Genomic DNA, 19,632 nt, shown 5'->3' with positions numbered 1-19,632 from the left:
ATACTGGCGTAAAATATGAGTGAGTTTTACCCCACTTCACATGGCAGAATTCCGGCTAATCCAACACAAGATTGGTTAACCCTGACTATTTTTGTGCCGGCTCTGTGTCACCTTCTCTGCCCTCTGCGTCAGCTCTCTTGGTTGTTTTGGCACTTCCCGAGAGTTTTGGCTGTTCCGGAAGTTCTAGAATCTGCGTGACAGGCATCTTTTCTGTGTCAACTCTCCGGGCTACTATGTTGCCTCTGCGTCAGCTCTCCCGGCTATTCCGGTAGTTCCTGACAATTTCGGCTGTTTCGGCAGTTCTGGAAATCTGCATGACAGGCAACTTTTCTGTGTCAACTCTCCCGACTACTACGCTGCGTCTCTACAAGCTCTCTCCGACTCTCTGTCAGAAGTCTCCGGAAAGTCCTTCTCCTAGATTTTCACTGCCCCTTAGCTGCAAGTTCTCCCCAATCGATTTTCCCCCTGAGAACTTCTCACTTTAGAAAATCGATTTCCTCAATCTCCCTGTGTATTTTCAAATGAACCCCTAGCCTCCATTTTATACTTTTCTTGTTGAGTCTTCAACGACCGAGGTTAAGTCTCTAATCAATGGCTAAGATTAAAAGATGACTTGATTTGCCTCCTAGATCATTCTCACCCATATTTTGATTAATACCCATTAATATATTTATTTCCCTAAGTTTAGACTTAGGAACCCCATTAAAAATATAAATAATTTTAATAAAATACAATCCGAGTGGAATTTCACCAAACAATTTCTGGGTTCTTTAGAACTGATGTGCCTTAGCTTCTCCACCAATTTTCAAGGCTAGAGCACTTCCGATGCTACCAAAAACTAACACTCCCTCTTAGCGAGGAAAGTGCTCTAGCAACAATGTCCACCTGCATGCTACTCTGTTTCTGAAGCACGTCCTTTCTGCATTGCTGCTACCACCAACACTATGCCGCTATTGTTACTGAACCGCTGTCCATGACACTGCCACTGCCACTGCTGCATCTGTACTGGAACTCCCTCTCAAACGTTGCATCTGCTATGTTGCTAGCACTGCCACTACGAACACTGCATTCGGACTGCAACTCAGTTTCTGAGAGAAGGAACTGAAAAATGTCCAAAATTAACTGAACTTAACTGTGTTAAGCATAATACAATGAATGTTGGAATCTGACTACTGTTGATTCTGACCCTCTGAATCTTCCGCGCTACTGCTGAATCCTGCACTATGCCAACTGCACTACTTCCAACCTTGCTTTGCACGGATCAGTCTCTGGTTCCCAAGTGCTGCATTTGTCCTCCAAACACTCCGCTACATTATCTGACACTAATTCCATCTCGCTACTGTTGAATCTTGGGCTCCCGTAGCAAGGAATTGATCCAAAAGGTGGACTCCTCAAGGATCTTGCTACATGTAGTCCTCCTGACTACAACTCAATATCGCCCCATCTTCCTCTTGGAGATGCGTGGGCACTCGTGGCAAACTCATCCTCGCCAACCTTTGCTAAAGCAGCCTTAGGATCATGTTTCTCATCCTTGTCCTTTTGCTTCAAAAGACAATGAGATGCAAAGTGACCCATCTCACCACATCTGAAACATTTCACCTTCGAAATGTCCTTCTTCCACTTCGGCTTTTGTTGTCCCTTCGATGCTAAAGCTGCATTTTCCTCCTCCTCCTTAGTCTTTGTGCCACTTCCACTGCTGCCATTGAGGTTAACCTTCACTAGGTCCCTCCTTAAGTCCCCTCTTGAAGAGCTGCCCACATCTCCTCCCATAAAGGTAGTTTTTCTCTGTTGACTATGCTTTGGATGAAAACTTGCCCTTCATCCGAGACTCCATTCAGGGCTATCCTCACCATTGCAATTGGTTGAGGAGCAGACCCCATTGTAGCAAGTTGGTCTCTAGTGTCCTGAAGACATTGAAGATAGATGTTCACCCCTTCTCCCTTTTGCATCAAGGTCCGTTGCAACTTCTGCTCCAAATACATCTTCCGTTGTTCGGAAGAGCCTTCATACAGAGAAGATAAGGCTTCCCACATTGCTCGGGCTGTATCCTTGCCTTGCAAGTGTGAGACCACATGATCTCAAACTCCATCGAGAATGAGCCTCTTTGCCTTCCCTTGCTTGGCCTTGTATTTCTTCTTTTGATCGTTGTCAACACAAACAATTACAACACTTTTGACGTAGGCCTCGAGATCATATTCCTCCAGAACAGCTAAGATTATGGTCTTCCATTTGACATAGTTGGAGGCTCTGTCCAATCTGGCCTAATCTCCGAGCCATTGCGAGCCATTGCGATGCCATCTCACCCAACTGTTGAACTGACTCCTCTAGTCACTGCTTAGCACTACTCAGTTGCTCAGCAAGTGAGAAATTTGAACTTTCTAGCGGAAAGTTCTCTGGGGAGAAGATTCCCCTTCTACATGTCTTTGTTCTTTTCCAGTGGATTTTTGCCCCGACAGAAACTGCGCCCTTGAAGCACTGTGCCAAGGATCTGTGTCACTCCCTCTGCCTCTGCAAACTCATGAACTGGAAATCGTACCTCTCTGTCATCTCACTCAGAGAGAGATTTTCTCGAATCTGCTTCTCAACAAGGATTGCGCAATCCCTTCAAGGGGATTTGAATTGCTGCCAAGTGCAGTTTTCAGCCTCTTTGCTTAGCACTGGATCTGCTCTTCCTATTTCAAAATCAATGCTTCGATTCCATGTGAAAATTCCTAGACTCGAAGGAACCACTATTGTAGCAAATCTGAATATGCTTCACATACTTGATTTTTCATATACATTAACCAAGTTATTCTTCTGAATACTGAAGCAAATTACTTCTGTAGCCTACACTAATTAAATATTTGATCTCATGAAACAAAAAACAAAGAAAAGAACAAGATACATAGGACACACTTATTTTTGGACACAATAGTCGTCGGAAAAACCCAATGCGGGAAAACCGGTGCAGCAGTTTTGAGGGTCTATTATTATGTAGGAGAAATATTTGAATACAAGTCTAGAATGCTCATCTAGCAATCCTTACAGATAAAATATTGGCAAAAAATCTAAGTGAGTTTTACCTCACTTCACCCAACATAATTCCGGCTGATTCGACATTAGACTTGATAACTCCGACTATTTCTTCGCTGGCTCCGTGTCAGCCCTGTGTCACCTTCTCTGCCCTTTGTGTCAGCTCTCCTGACTGTTTCAGCAGTTTTGATAGTTCTCTACAGTTTCGGTTGTTTCGGTAGTTCTGGAATTTGTGTGACAGACAACTTTTTTGCACCAGCTCTCCCGGCTACTGCGCTGCCTCTGTGTTAGCTCTCTCGGCTGTTCCGTCAGTTCCCTGTAGTTCTGCTATTTCCCGACCATTTCGACTGTTCCGACATTTCTGAAATCTGCGTGACAGACAACTTTTTTGCGTCAGCTCTCCTGGCTACTGCACTGCCTCTCTGCAATCTCTCTTCGCCTCTCTGTAAGTATTCTCTAGAAATTCCTTCTCCTAGATTCTCATTGCCCCTCAGCTGTAAGATCTCCCCAATCGATTTTCTTCCTGAGAACTTCTCACCTTAGAAAATCGATTTCGTCAATCTCTCTTTGTGTATTTCCGAATGAACCCCAAGCCTCCATTTTTTACTTTTCCTGTTGAGTCTTCAATGATCGAGATTAAGTCTCTAATCAACAACTAAGACTAAAACATGATTTGATCCACTTTCTAGATCATTCTCACCCATATTTTGATTAATACCCATTAATATTTTAAGTTCCCTAAGTTTAGACTTAGGAAGCCCATTAAAAATATTAATTATTTTAATAAAATACAATCTGGGTGGAATTTCACCAAATGGTTTCTGGGTTCTTTAGAACTCATGTGCCTTAGCCTCTCCACCAATTTTCAAGGCTAGAGCACTTCCGATGCTACCAAAAACTGACATTCCTCTAGGGCAGTGCGAAGATAGGATTCTTTTAGGCAAGCGAAGGAGAATTCTTCTGGGATTTACGAGGGAGAAATTCTTCTGGGGATAGCGAAAGGAGGTTTCTTCTGGGGCAACATAATTCTTCTTAGTGACCGAGATCTAGAGACCGATTTTTCTAGAGACCAGTGAAAAGCCTAGGGACCGAGATTCTCTAGGAGAAGTCAAGAAGAAGCAAGTAAAAGATAGAGACTGAGTTTCTCTAGAAAGAGTCGAGGAGCAGTTCGAGATCAAGCAGGGAGTCAAGACGAGAAGAGGCAGAGCATCAAGGTTAGTGATAAGGTTCTTGTGAGGATACTAGAGTCAAGGGTCTGTGTCATGGTCTTGGTACTTATCAATTGAAGATCTAGATGAAGAATTTTGATTAGGTTTTCCTCGCAAGAGGTGAGGGGTTTTGGCCCTGGTTGAGAAGCCTATATACAGTGTCACTTGTCTTATTGTGCATATTGGTAATTGTCTTGATGAAGAGAACACATTAATAAGCTAACAAAGAAAAGATCATAAGCTAAGAAGTAGTATATCACAAAGAATTATCAAGGAGAGAAATTGTTAACTTTGAATGCCCTAGATTTCTCAATAGAATGTACGCCATTCCTTAGTAAACCCATTGAGTGCTATATGAAATAGCTCGTCATCAACTAGTTGTTCTCCTACTGCAACGAGTTCATCTCTGATAGATTGAATCTTTGTGAGATAGGTGGTTACATCTTTGTCGTTGTTCATCTTGGTGATTCTCAACCTTTCCTTGAGGATCATTTCCCTGTTCTCAGAAGGATCTTGGTACAGTTTAACAATGGCATCCCACATCTCCTTCGTTGTTCCGTTTTCTATGATATGTGGAATGATGTGATCCTTGATTCGGTTAAGAATCATCCTCTTGGTTGTGGCGTTATCCCTCCTGTACTCATGAAACTGGATGGGATCTGTTGCCACAACAATAAGCGTTGAAGCAAACTCCTTTAGATCGTGCTTACCCAATAGAAACAACATCCTGTCCTTCTAGATACCAAAGTTGGAGGCTCCATTTAATCTGTCTTGATCTCGCAATCCTATTGTGACCATCTTTGGAAAATCTGCAAACTCAAATACACTGGAGAAATTAATAAACTGTGTTATGAAACCCTCATGCTTTCTCTTCCAGGTCCTGCCTTGATTTACTTGGGAAAAACCCTTTTGCAACAAATCCTTTGCGCTAAATTTGCTCTGATACCATGCGAAATTTCCACTATTGTAGGAACTAGAAATTATTCTCCTAACTTATGTTGTTTATTTGTCTTCTGCAAATTAACTTACGACAAATAACAGATAACTCATCACTGCAATCTTCATAGATAAAAACATTGCGAAAAATAAAATATTGGAACTGAGAAATAATTGTAATATCGTAACTGAGGAATTCTTAAGTAGACAATAATTGGGTTATTTTTTTTTAAGTTTTTGCAGAAGAATACCTGGAAATTGTTTTTGCTGCTAAGATCAATCCAGGTTGTTGCTGCTCCAAATTCACTCCCTACCAAACTGGGCAAAATCTCGGTAACTAGCTCCAAAATACTTCCAATTTGAAGTAATTTGTCCCCCATGCCCAAAAGCTTCAAGGACAATTAAGGCTGCTCTAACTGTCGTTCTTCACTGTAAATTCTTCCTTCCTGTACTGCACCTCCCCTTCAAAGGCTCCCTTTTCTTATATAAGACCCTCATCTATTTCAAGGCAGTGATTTTTTTGCTCCCCAATTCCTCCAGTGAAGGGTTAAGTGATAAGCTTTGGTTTACGACTAAACAAGCATCTGCCACCTCCGTTTATGGTTGACAACGTTCTCTTTTAAACTCTTATAATATTTATGGACCATATATGTTATGTGCCTTATATTGCTTTACATATGTTCTATGGGTTTGGTAAAGTTTGCATTGAGTCATGTTATGTTTTATTACTTTTTTATTAATATTTATTTCTTTTAATTTCTTTGAATTTTATTTAGTATAAAATTTCATTAATTTAATAATATCAATAATTTATACAATATTTAGTTAACATAACTAATAATACTATACTTACCCTTTTATTTTGTAAAATACTCGAAATTTACTTTTATTCTGAATAATATGTTAATTATGGTATTATATATATATATATATATATATATATATATATATATATATATATATATATATCAAGTTACCCACCTTAATACTCTTATTATATTCTGGCGAGCCCGGTTATTTACTCAGTATGTCAATAATTCATTCATTGGACTTTTCATAAACTGTTAGCACATATACTAATGCAGTGCATGCGATACATGCATATGTAGCTATCATATGCATGTGTTGTATGTATACTAATATTCACATTCTGTTTGTAAATTGTAGGCGGGTCATTACAATAATGCACACACACAATAATTTTGACATAGTTATTTTTGGACTAATCGTCCCTGGAAAAACCCTAAAGGGAAAACTGAGTAGCAGATGAGGGTTTATTATTCTTTAGCAAAATAGAGAATACATTTGCTTGCCTATTTACTGGAAAAGCTTCCAACAATTTTATCTCCACTGGAAAAATAACTGGAATCACAAATATCCCTGCTCAGAATCAACTCAGCCTCCTCCCAGTCACTTGCAATCCTGCCTGCAACTTGCATCGGCTAACTCGACTGCACAACACTGCTCTAGGAAATTTAATCTTTCCTCCAGAAACCCTTTCTAGAAGTCACTCTGCCTCTTGCTGCTCACTGAAGCTATTTGCTCTTCGTCCAGATCACCTTCTGGTAGTGGCACACGATTTGTAGCGTTTGAAACATGCGCTGGCTGATTAGCTAACTTGCACTAGCTGCTTCAACCTCTTTTGCTAGAAATTTTGACCTCCCTTCCTGTTGCTGGACTGCTAGAAACCTCTTGAGAAATTCTCATTGTTGAGAAAGGCATTGTTGACTCTCTCTAGCTGGAACTGTGCCTTGCTCTCTGCAACTGACCATTTTTACCTATCTCCCTCTAAAATCTTGTGTCTCAATTGTGTCTTCAAAACGCTAATTGATTTGCTCTTATAATCTTTTGTTGGACTCTCAACGACCATGATCACATCTCAACCGATGGCTAAGATCATCTTGACTCCATCAAATTACCCTTTTTTTTGGTTCTTTTTTCAGAAGTCTAGAACAAATTTATATTTTCTCAATTAATCTAATTTAATTAGCTAGTTTTCCTAGGTTTGACTTAGGTCATATTTAATTGTTGGCTAATTAATTTAATTGAAGTGTTTCATGCAAAACCTTTTGTATGTTTTGGATATCTTGTGTTCCTTAGCCTCTTAGACACCATAGAGACTAGAACACCTATCCGATACTATAAAAAAACTAACAACTTTCACTAGAATTTATGCTGTGATTGTTAGGTGGTTCAACAACCCATGTTTGGGGCACCTTTCCACAGGTACGCAAACCATTAGAGAAGTATATTGGCACTAATATATGAAGTGTTGAGAGCCTTGGGCCTCCTAGCAACATCATAACACCTAACAAGACCTTGGGCATCTCGTACACCTAACAAGACCTTGGGCACCTCGTACACCTAGGACATTTTTCCACTTTGCACTAGATGTCATGATTCTTCAGGATGACACACCTAGACCCAGCATGGCTCCAGGACGACCTTAGCACCTTATGAGGGATGGTAGCTGATTCAGGGCCTAGATGAGGATGGTCTCCCCTTCAGAGACTTGGGAGGGATAGTAGCACCTGGAAATCCCTCAACGTTGGAGCAAAGATGGACATTATGAGCAATTGGAGACCCATGGAGACCACTTTGTGGTGCCCTAGCTAGATTTTGGGACCACAAATAGCCATTGAGGTGGATTTGAGGGCCAACCTTCAAATCATGATATTTACATGCTACTACATCCCACTTAGCACCTTGTAGCACTAATGCATGGCATTTGGAGCACATTTTATGGATGACGTCAGCCCTAGAGACCAATGTTCCACCAAGACTCTGGCGCGGGGAGACGCGGGTGTGGGGAGATGCATAGGGGGAACTTGTGGGAGTACCCTCAAATTTTAGTGAAATTTTGGGGGTACGGGGCGACATTGGTGTGTGTGTGTGTGTGTGTATATATATATATATATATATATAAAATTCAAATTCATATTCAATAATGAAAGCAATGAAACAGGAATCGCCGATTCCGGCGATTAATCGCGACTTTGAATCGGCTCGGCGGCAGAAAGTCCCGATTTGAAACTCGGCGTGTCAACTCGCGTTGACCGAGTTTCACTCGTGGTCAACGCGAGTTTGACTCGCGATTCCTCCGATTTACGCGACTCTGCGATTTGTTAGCGAGTCCCGCCAATTTCAAATAGGGTTTTCGCCGTTCGGTTCCGGTTTTGCGTTTATAACATGCGTCGATTGTTTAACGGTGACCGTGATACATTGGTTGATAGCGCGTTGGCAGAGTGTAACGGTGATACATTGGTTGGATAGCGCAGACTCCAGAGGCAGAGCCGCAGAGTGAGCACAATAAGCACAGCATTCGACCGCAGCACGGGCACCACAGAGCAGCATCCACCGCAGCACGGGCACCACAGAGCAGGCTGCAGCATTCGAACTTCGAAGCCGCAGAGCCTGCGTCACGCGTGAGCATTAAAAATAACTTTTTTGGTTAATGCAATGTTCAAAATAGTTACATAAATGTAACAATGAACCAGTGAAATAATTAACAATAAGTAACCTTCGTATAGGCAATTCCTTTTATTGAAAACGATGAGGCAACAAGTGTAACGGACCGAAACAATGCAATTAAAAAATAAACTTGTATAGATAGTCCAAATATAATAATTAAAAATATTTAATAATCGTTTATAATTGTTATGGTTTTTTAGTTTTAAAACTTATGAGTATTATATGAATTATAAATTAAAAGTATTATATAAATTAAATGGCACATAAATATTTTCATGGTTATAAAATTTTATCAACCATTTAATCTATATAACTATATTTTTTTTTCTCGGTAAAAAAACTAAATCTATTAAGAAAACTTATGGTACAATGCGGGATTACAACCAGGAGAAACAAGAACTAAGGCAGCCGGAAAGGATTGGTTGTCCACCTCGGCTCCTAAGAGAAAAAGAGTAGAGAACAATGCTGAACAAGAAGAAACAGAAGGAACAGAGGAGCAGGAACAGAACAGAGGAATCTACCCATCATGTGCGGAATCCACTATTCTGCTTTTTTTCCCTTTCTTTTTGCCAACTTTGACCCACTCAGGGGGGTTTTGCTGTGCTGGCGTGATTTGCAAGCTGAGATGCGCCGATGGAGAGGTCTCCTTGTCCGAGTCCGAGGATGAGGTGTCATGGTTCCTTTTCTGAGAGGCTGGTGTGACAGACGCAACCGTTGGCCCTGCCAAGGACGGATCTGGTTCCGACGCAGCTGCCTCACCTTCCTTGTTCTCTTCCTCTTCGTCAGAGCTGAAATCAAAGTCATCCATGGGAGGAGGATCATGAGGCTTCCAGCTTTTGGATTTCTGCTTAGTGCTGGCTTTCTTCTTTTGGGCTGGCATCGTGGGACAAGAACTCTGAAGGTGGCCTGTAAGATGGCAGTAGCGACATCGGAAGGCTGTGTTCTCGTAGTCCAAAGTCTGAGTCCAGTGGAAATCTCCTATTTTGAGATTGATCTGGTCCGGGAGACCTTTGCTGATGTCTATTTCTACACAGATCCTGGCATAAGTGTATAATCCCTTTTCCCCTCTATATACGTCAGTGTCTAAAAGGCTGCCTAGAGTGTTGCCAATCCCTTGAAGAACCGCAAAATGCCAAAGATTTGCTGGGAGGTTTGGAAGTCTGACCCAGATGGGAAGTTTGGTGATGACTGCTGTGGATGGATCGAACTCTGGGAACCAAGGAGTGAGGAATAAGCCAGCAGCACCCCAGAACCATGGGCCACCAGTTAAGGCTTTTTGATAATCCGTCTCAAAGGCAAACACTACAATAAAAAATCCTTTTGAGCATAGCAGAACCTTGCAGTTGTTGGTCCATTCAGAATGGATCCATTGGTAGAGGTCTGCTGTGCGGGGCCATAGCCCATTAAACCTGCATATAATGCCATTATCCAGAAAATGCTGGGTTTGCTCATCCAGCGATGGATGCATTATTTCTATGGAGGGGGTTTCCTTCAGTTTATCCACCAGGAAAGGCCTGGGAGCTTGAGCAGGTGGATCTGTTTTCTTTGGAGTCTTAGCATGGACAGCATCCTTGTAAGAAAAAGCCTTAGCTGAGGATGACTGTCCTGCTGCGCCTCCTCTTAGACGCAGGATGAGTTCTATGGAGGAATTTCTCTGGATGCTGTAAAAAGACAGGGGGTTGAGATCCTCAAGCTGTTTACCTGCGTGGAGAAGTCGATATGCTGCAGAGGGAATCCCCAACTTGATTTCCAGAGCCTGCTTGAGGTCTTGCACTAGATCCGTCGCTCTTACCCATTGCAACAGGGTTTTGCCAGATATGGTTTTGATCTGAATCTGAAAAGAGGCTTTCGAAGGCTGCCTGAAGACCTTTCCAGCGCATTTCGTTTGAGCTGAAACAGAGAACAGGCCCCTGTTTGGGATAAAAACTCGTAGGAATGCTTCAGCTCTGGTCTTCTCGTTCACCCTAGACCACCAATCGACGCAGTCTTTCTTCCTCCAGAACACATTTGAAGCAATCCCTGCGAGATCTCTTCCATTTTTGTGCATTTCATGGCTAATCGCCATAGGGTTCATCCTGGAGCTCCGATTCTTGCCGTGGGAATGGAGCCCCGAGAGCCACAAAGAGAGCTCCGGCTTGATGGCCGTGACAACGGCGAGGCTGTAAGGACTCTGGGCCTTCAGCCATGGCAGCTCCTCCCACTTGCAGGCCGACGGAGGAGACAGCGCATTTTCCAGAAAATCGAAGATAGAGAGCGCGTCAATGTCTGAGAGAGAAGCATCGCGTTTGGAGTTCCTGTAGCCATTGATAGAAGACAGCGCCTGGCCATCTCTTGCAGCGCCGACGACAGACGGAATGAGAGCGGCAGCCATGGTTATCGAAACCCTCGTGACAGAAAATCGCCGGAGCTCGAATCGTCAAAATATACAGATATTGTTACTCAATCTATATAACTATATTAATAATATAATTTTTTAATATTAATTAAAAACAATATTTATTTAATATATTATTAATTTAAATAATAATAATTTATTAATTTATTATAAATTTATAAAATATAATTTTTTTATAAAAAAACATAAATGGAGAATTTTTAAGAAAATAAATTCATAAAACTTTTAAATTAAATTTGTTTTAAATTTTAAGAATCTGTTGAAAAGTTTTAAGCTTTAAGATATATATATATATATAAGATTTTTTAATAGTTATCATATGTTTTTCCTTTTATAAACATAATGTAACTATATAATTTTAAATTAATAATAATTTTATTAATTTTAATTTAAAATTTTCATTAATTTAAAAAATTTAAATACGTAAAATAACCAATATTCACCAAATACCAAATATATAACTTATTCCAATTAATAAATATACATATTTACTAAGTATAAATTCATGAAAAGTTTAACATTTTGCACCTACTAATTATTATTATTATTATTATCCAATTTTACGGTGAGGGCCAAGTCATTGGTGTATGAGACTCCTTGCTTGTGGGACAAGGGACCCACTTCCAAGGTACTTTAAAGTTCAAACTTCAAACTTCAAAGTGAAACTTTAATTCACATTTCAATGTCTCATGATAATGACAGGTATGGATCATTCACCAATCGACCTTGAAGAGATAGATTTGCAAGCTACAAATGCGGTAGACTGGGTTCAATTAGATGAGCCTCCTCTTTTAAGCCTTCATGACTTGGAGAACTTTGAGAGTCAAGCAAGCGAAGGAGTGGAAGGAATCGCTTCTAGTTCTCACTCTTAAGAGTCTTAGACTCTTAGTTGCTGATTTTTTTCTGATTAGTATGCAGTTTTTTGTAAACTTTTAGAAGCATATGCTTCTAAGGACTCAAGACTCAGTGCTTTGGATCATGTTTGGACTCATAACATATATGAGATACTTATTTATTCATGATATTTTGGACATCTATTGATATTATGCATTTTTTGGAGATGCCTTTACCCAATATTAATGAAAAATGGTTTTTTTAATTCAATATATGTGTATATTTTTATTTAATGAATTCAACGATTTTTTGCCGATTTTTTCCCGATTTTTTCCCGATCCGATTAAAACTCTTTGCTCTTTTGCCTCGCCGATTTATTGCCGATTCCGAGTCTGGTAACATTGAATGAAAGCATAAATAGACTAGTAGTAATACATTGAATTTTGATCCATACATAACATTTAAATTCATAATTGAATTAAATAATGAGATACATTAATCCATCCTCATCATTCATTTTGATACATACATCATTCATAGGATATACTTATCATTCATCCATACCATGAGATTCAATAATAAAATTCAATAATGAAATATTCAAATACATTGATCCATATCATTCATCATTCATCATTCTACAATCTACATTGATTTAACAATTAAATTCATCATTCATCATTCTAGAATCTAAATTGAAAGCAAAACAGACTAGTATATTAGTATTACTATATACTATATACTAGATACTGAAGTTTGAACACTAAAATAGTAAATTACTAAATTCAAAATTTATATAACTCAAAGTCTCAAACTCAAAAATAGTTAAGAGTGAGGAGTCAAGAATTAGTCTGAGGTCATCAATATCTAGTGTCACAACTCAAAAGTTAAAACTAAAAAGTAAAAATGGATAATGAACACTGAAAATAAAATCAACATCAAGGACTCAATCTCAATGATTGGTCCTCTACATCCATCTGCTGCATGAAGTCATCGGGACCATCAATGGGAATGTCGCTATTTGATTCAGGGTCACTCTCTTGATTAACCAACCGAACTCCAACCAAACCATGCTGTAGCAAGCAAGAAAATTTGGGAAATGAATAGGTAAGTTAACCTAGGTAACTTTTTAATGTTTAGTTTAGTTTTATTTTTTATTTTAAGTTTTTGTTTATTATTATTATTATTTTCTCATCATTCATTTTGATACATATATCATTCATAGGATATACTCATCATTCATCGGACATCCATACATGAGATTCAATAATAAAGTTCAATAATGAAATATTCAAATACATTGATCCATATCATTCATCATTCATTATTCTACAATCTACATTGATTTAACAATTAAATTCGTTATTCATCATTCTAGAATCTAAATTGAAAGCAAAACAGACTAGTATATTAGTATTACTAGATACTATATACTAGATATTGAAGTTTGAACACTAAAATAGTAAATTACTATATTCAAAATTCATATAACTTAAAGTCCCAAACTCAAAAATAGTTAAGACTGAGGAGTCAAGAATTAGTCTGAGGTTGTCAATATCTAGTGTCACAATTCAAAAGTTAAAACTAAAAACTAAAAATGGATAATGAACATTGAAAATAAAATCAACATCAAGGACTCAATCTCAATGATTGGTCCTCTACATCCATCTGTTGCATGATGTCATCGGTACCATCAATGGGAATGTCGCTATTTGATTCAGAGTCACTCTCTTGATTAACCAACCAAACTCCAACCAAACCATGCTGTAGCAAGCAAGACAATTTGGGAAATGAATAGGTAAGTTAACCTAGGTAACTTTTTAATATTTAGTTTAGTTTTATTTTTTATTTTTTATTTTAAGTTTTGTTTTATTATTATTATTTTTTAATATGTGATTTTTTTTTTTTGATATATTAGACTAATTCAAGGGGGGGCGTATCCCCCCTCAAATGGTTATGCGCAGAAGCACCCCTTTTGAGGGGGGACGCCCAGAAGCACGCCTTTTGGGGAGTCACGTCTCCCACACTGGGGAAATGCACCCCCTGTGTCTCCCAAAGACTCCCCAAAAAGGGTGTGTGGGGAAACGCACCCCCAAACGTCCCCCCGTCCCAAGTGCGTGGGGTGCAAGGGATGTGTGCACCCAACCTTGGGGGACGCGTCCCCATGGAACATTGCTAGAGACTAGCAGCTCACACATGTGGGCTTATTTTGCACTTTTGATCAAAAGCTAGTGGGTGGGCTTGTTACCCAAGGCTTAATTTGATTTAACTTGTTAGTAGGGGCATTTAGGCTAATATTGTGACTCTTCCTCCTCATATAAATAGAGAAAAGGACTTTTCATTTCATTCATCATCATTTGGACTATTTCGGCCCTCCTTGGGAGAATCTCAACCTTTTTATATCTTGGAGAAGATGTGATCTATGGAGAACGTTGCTTATTGGAGCTATATTCTTGTCTTTGGAGAAGTTGCCTTGGATCAATAATTGGATTGTTCATGCATATTGTCTTGTAAGTGAGCTTTATTATTGAAAATTTCTGATTTTATGTCTAGTGTATGGAATAAATTGATGATCTAGGGTTTTCTATTGCACTATTGTTATTGAAGATAAATTGTATGGAAGCTATGTCTCATTATTGCATGCATTACTCATGTATGATATGTGAATGACAAACCCCTTGGTGAATCTTACATAGCTCTCCCAAGAGAATTTTGGTCACTCAAAAAGGTAATAGTTAAAGGTTTGTTGCTACAGCAACAAAAAATCTTTACTCCTTCGCAAGTTTTAGCCAATCTTAAAGTTCCATATACTCCATCCACCCAAGGACTAGGCACTGACCTGTTCTAATAGGTGGTCAACTTTTCTTTTATCCACAAGTTGACTTTCGCTCTTCCTCTTTTCTCTTTTCGTCCTTCTTAACAATAAGCGGCTTCATTTGTGGCTTAATGCAAGTTGGTTTAGGACAGAGATCTTTGGTCTTGGAAGGATTCAACAACAAGAGTAGAAGTTGTTGCCTCAAAATCATTCGTCTTGGTGGCTAATTCATCCAGTTTCTTCATAATTTCTCTTGCCCTAGCTATTATTCCCTAGAAGAAACCCCAATTTTGATAAGGTTCAACTTGAGGGATTCTTGAAGTTTTCATGAGCTGTTGTCTCGCTAGAATTCATTGTCAGAAACCTTTTCTTGGTACCTTCCCTTTGGGTCATTCTCTCTAAGGGAAGCGAATTGCCTCTTCTTCATTACTTGAGCCTTGCACTTAAGTTGTGCCTTTCCCTTAGAAGCCTATTGTGTCACTTTATACATTTAAGCCTATAATATCTCATAGGTGACTTATATATCAGGACTCCTCCCATTGGTGAAAATCCATAATGATCAGGGGGTAATAGCTGTGGTGACATTGGGATACTATGTTATTGTTGTCACTTAGTCTAGTGATTGCCTTGTGGTGTACCCCTCTACAAGGCTTGCTAGATTTTGCGGGAACAAAGGATTAAAAAATGAAAAAATAAAAAAATCAAAATCGATATACCCTATCTCACTTTCATTCCTTGAGGTGCATTTTATTTTTAATGTTCATTGTCCATTGTTAATTTCAGTTTTGACTTTTCAGTGTTGCCTCTAGGGACTGATGATCTTAGACCAATTCTTTGAATTGTCACTCTTTACTAATTTTGTGTTTGAATAATTCCAATTTACCATTTCAGACTTCAGTGTCTACTGTTTTTCTTAGTGCTAATTAGATTCTAGAGTGATGAATTTAAATCAATGTATCAATATTTTACTAATTTTCCTTCACTCGAGGTGTATGATTCAATGCATTTGATTAGAATCTGAATTTGAATCATGTTTATATCACTCACAAGTTTGAATTTAGTACTTTTTTACTGTTTTATGTTTAGTATTTACAGTGTTACATTGCACAATGATGAATTTGCATTGGATGAGTTGAATCTTGATATTGTTGGAAGTTTATCATCATTGTTATTATTTTTATATTTTTAGATATTGGGATATCTATGCTAGGGACCATGATATACCCCCTCAATTTCCCCAAAATTTGTGGGTGCTTCCACATGTCCCCGATGTGCATCTCCATGCTCCTGTGCTCCTGCATCACAGAAAGTTGGTGGAACATTGCTATTTACAGCTTTTTAGTTTTATAAATGGCTTATTGTGTTTATTTATTTATTTTGTTTTTGTCAGGTTTTGGGGCACGAATTTTCAACATACACAAGATTGGCAACTATAGCATTTTGAGTCATATTAGAATATTCCAGTCAAAACTAGAATCTGTAGTTGCTATAATATAGTTCATGGACTTTGCTACAATGCTAAAATAACTTCTTCCCTTCCTTATTGTTGACCATGATATTTGTTCTGCAGGATGTAATATTTGTTGCAAGAGCTCCTGGACGGCTAGATGTCATGGGTGGGATTGCTGATTATTCAGGGAGCCTTGTTTTACAGGTACTTTCTAATTCAATATGACTATACCTTTTCAGGTCAGAAACATTATAATACACACAAACTCGGAACTTTTATTATTACAAATATTTTTCCTTCTTACAAAGAGCATGTGGAAGAAGCTATTATTGGCCTTTGAATGTCTGACATAGATGGGAGAGTGCTTCCTTTCAATGTGTACAGTGTGTTGCAATATGATAGGCTAGACTGTGTTATGTCTAAACTCATCTCGCTACAAAAACCATTTAAGACTCTTGGACCTTTAATGGATAAGTGAAAGTGATATTGTGATGTCCCGAAAGGGCTTTCATTCAAATCAGATCCTTTTATTAGTTTGGACAGTTAATAGACTTGGTAACCTGGGTAATGCTTCTGAATGTGCTAGGTGGCAAAATATTTTTTACTAACAAAACTTAATGCTACAGATGCCAATCAGAGAGGCTTGCCATGTTGCTGTGCAAAGGAGTCATCCAAACAAGCAGAGGCTTTGGAAACATGCGCTTGCTCGGCAGAATGCAAAAGGGGGAGGCTTTAGACCTGTGATGCAGATTGTATGGGCTACTGGAACTTTCCATGTGTTCTTTGTCTGCTATTATACATTTTGGTTGGGGTTTGAACAGTATTTTTTAATAGGAAATGAGCAAGCTTATTTGATTAAATCTAACAGATGAAATTCAGATTATGTAAAGAGCATACTTTACATGAGATGATTTTCTTAGCAGCCAAAGATGTTAAACGTGGTGACCATGATTGAAATACACGTGGAAGAAATATTCCAGTATAGCATGCATCTGATTTGAGTAGAATTGTGCTTACAAAATATGCACAATTCTGTATTGAAATGTCCACATGACTTTGGTAATTGTTAATGAAACTGCAAAGATGTTACAACGTAGAAATAGGCTGTCTTCATTAGTGCCAACTGCCAATTGATTGAATTACTTTGAATTGCTAAAAGAATCGGTACTGAAAACAATTTCACATACTACAAAATCTTTTTTATCCATAGATATTATAAGATAATCTTATTAATGTCCACAAATGGCCACGGAAAAAGTAAATGGGATTAATAAGTACAATCAGTCTTCCTTGGATATTGGGAAATCATTCTAAAAATGCCTCGTGAACTAGGGAAATTTGCATGGATATATATGACCATGCAGTATTGCTTTACAAGGGATTAATTATCAATTGATCCTGAAAATAAGGGAGAGGCAAATAAAACTAGAGTTTGGAGTTTAGTCATTCAAGCCTTAAATAGGAGAGTCATACACCTCAAAACCTCCAGTTAGACAAGGTTGGGAAATCATAAAATGGAGTCTTGAGCATGTAATTCTGCTTTTCCTATAAACAGAAGTGGAAGAATAAGATGAGAAGCAGAAGGAAGAATAAAGATTTTGACTGTATGGAGGACAAAACCTGCTGTTTAAGAAAACTGCAAGTATAAATTCCTGATTTACACAGGAGAGTGGCACCCTTTTTCATTGGAAGATCGTTCTTCTATTGTCAATCTAACGTATTGAATACAAGCACATATCATTACTTATTATTTTATTTTAGTAATTTATACTTAAGGAATATATCTAACATTTCTAAATGATATATTGAAAATTCGACGCCAATATATTTCAGAGAGAGTTGATTGGCCAGGTTGGCCCCCTTAATGATGTTGTTCTTGTTGAAATATGGTTGTCATTGATGTCAACCCAAGCAGCACCAGAAGATGCGACACCTTTGCTGACCAAAATGACATGGCAAATCTTGGTTTCTTGAGTCAAGACCACCTTTGTTAGACCCTCCTCGTCACGCTGATTCCGATGGTATGTGGCATGCCATCAGAGCCCTCATGGTTTGAGAGATATGCTTGTTCAAAGATGATGCACCCAACTTGTGGGCAAAAGCCCCAAAGAGCGATGATGTGGCAGTCAAGTAATATTATGGCAAAAGGTGCCGTGGAGGACTTCAAAATCTATTAATAAGAAGGTTTCAAAATTCATTTGCATAAGAAGGTTGTTGGTTATGTGAAGGATCTCATTGTAAAATTTGCCTACTAATCGATTAAAATTTGGACTCCCTGCAAAATCTTAAGTCGACTGCCCCAAAATAACGTCCATCCAAATCTATAAAGGGGCACCTTGACTCCATCACTAAGGCATGAATCGAATGTGTATCTGTTCAAGTGTTCTTGCTCTAAAACATTTCAGCCCTGTGGTGAAGAGGCAGATTTAAAGAGAGGCTCGAATATCTTTGAGGAACAATGAAGTTTTGTTGGGTTCATGGGTATGGTTTCTGGGCATAAGGGTCACACTTGTCTTGTCTTTGCAGGTGGAAATTGCAGTGCACTGAAGTAATAAACCTTGCTCCAAATTTCAGATCAGTGTGTTAACTCTAAGGCAGAGGCCTAATTATCTCTGTGGTCTTGTTGATCCAAACTATAATTAATTCACGTCTAGCAGAGACAGTGTGCAAGAATTATCAACAAGTGTGACTAATGTTGTGAACAAATGTGTGGCCTCATTTCTGGAAGTTTAGGCCCTTGGCTAGGGTAGTGTTCTGTGCCAAGAACAGTCCAATCTATATGGAGACAACATAAACTACAGTGGCTCCTGTGGCCTCGTTGGTTGATTCTTATTGAAGGCGTAATATTTGAAGACGGTTCAAGAGTTTCGTTGGAGGAATACACACTATTTTGATCTACAAAGTTTGGTCCTGAAATCAAAATTTACTCCGTCCAAGCGTGAGGCTTAGAACATTCTGTTGCAAACTCTGTTCCAAGTAGATTAATCCGTGCAAAGTATGGAAGCATTGATTGGTTACCATCTAAATCTCTGAGGCCTGTTTCAATGTGAGATGATTGAGAACAGAAGTGAAACCTTGAAACCTATAGGTCTGAATTTATTCAAAACATCTCTTACTTGTCTGAAGGTCTAAGCCTATTGAGTTTCGGCCTCCATAATTTGGTTCAAGGGTTATATAGGTACGTTTGATTATTTCTAAGTCTCTAATTAGTGTTGTCCAGTGCTAATTCAAGCACAGAAGTTAGGAGTATATGCAGAGGTATGCCCTACATTAATATATAACCCTGAAGTGTATCACTGTAATCCTTGATAGAAGTCATTAGAACTTGGGCAAGGATTTCATTGAAGGTAGCCTAGTCTTGCAAAAAGTATTAATTGTCAACAGTAAGGGTTTTACATAGTGTTGTGAAAATCGTGATTTAATGAAAAAATCACGATTTTTTCATTCTGCCGATCAAATCGCGATTTTTATACGAAAAAATCGCCAATATTTTTTTTGGCCGACTTTTACT

The 19,632-nt window shown here is 38.6% G+C and overlaps 1 protein-coding gene across 1 annotated transcript in view; it reads left to right on the top strand.

Moving 5' to 3' along the window:
* The window catches only part of LOC149200428 (L-arabinokinase-like), a 481,920-nt gene that overhangs the window by 216,436 nt on the left and 245,852 nt on the right, over positions 1-19,632 (top strand). The window contains exons 17-18 of the mRNA XM_089399573.1: positions 16,242-16,325; positions 16,748-16,873. Of these exons, the coding sequence (XP_089255699.1) occupies positions 16,242-16,325; positions 16,748-16,873 (210 nt within the window). The remainder of the gene's footprint in view (positions 1-16,241; positions 16,326-16,747; positions 16,874-19,632) is intronic.

Source organism: Pinus tabuliformis, chromosome 2_1 (assembly GCF_031772625.1).
Source record: "Pinus tabuliformis cultivar Carrire ecotype Pingquan chromosome 2_1, CPIR1, whole genome shotgun sequence".
Taxonomy (NCBI): Eukaryota; Viridiplantae; Streptophyta; class Pinopsida; order Pinales; family Pinaceae; genus Pinus; species Pinus tabuliformis.
This window is presented reverse-complemented; position numbering and strand designations above follow the sequence as displayed.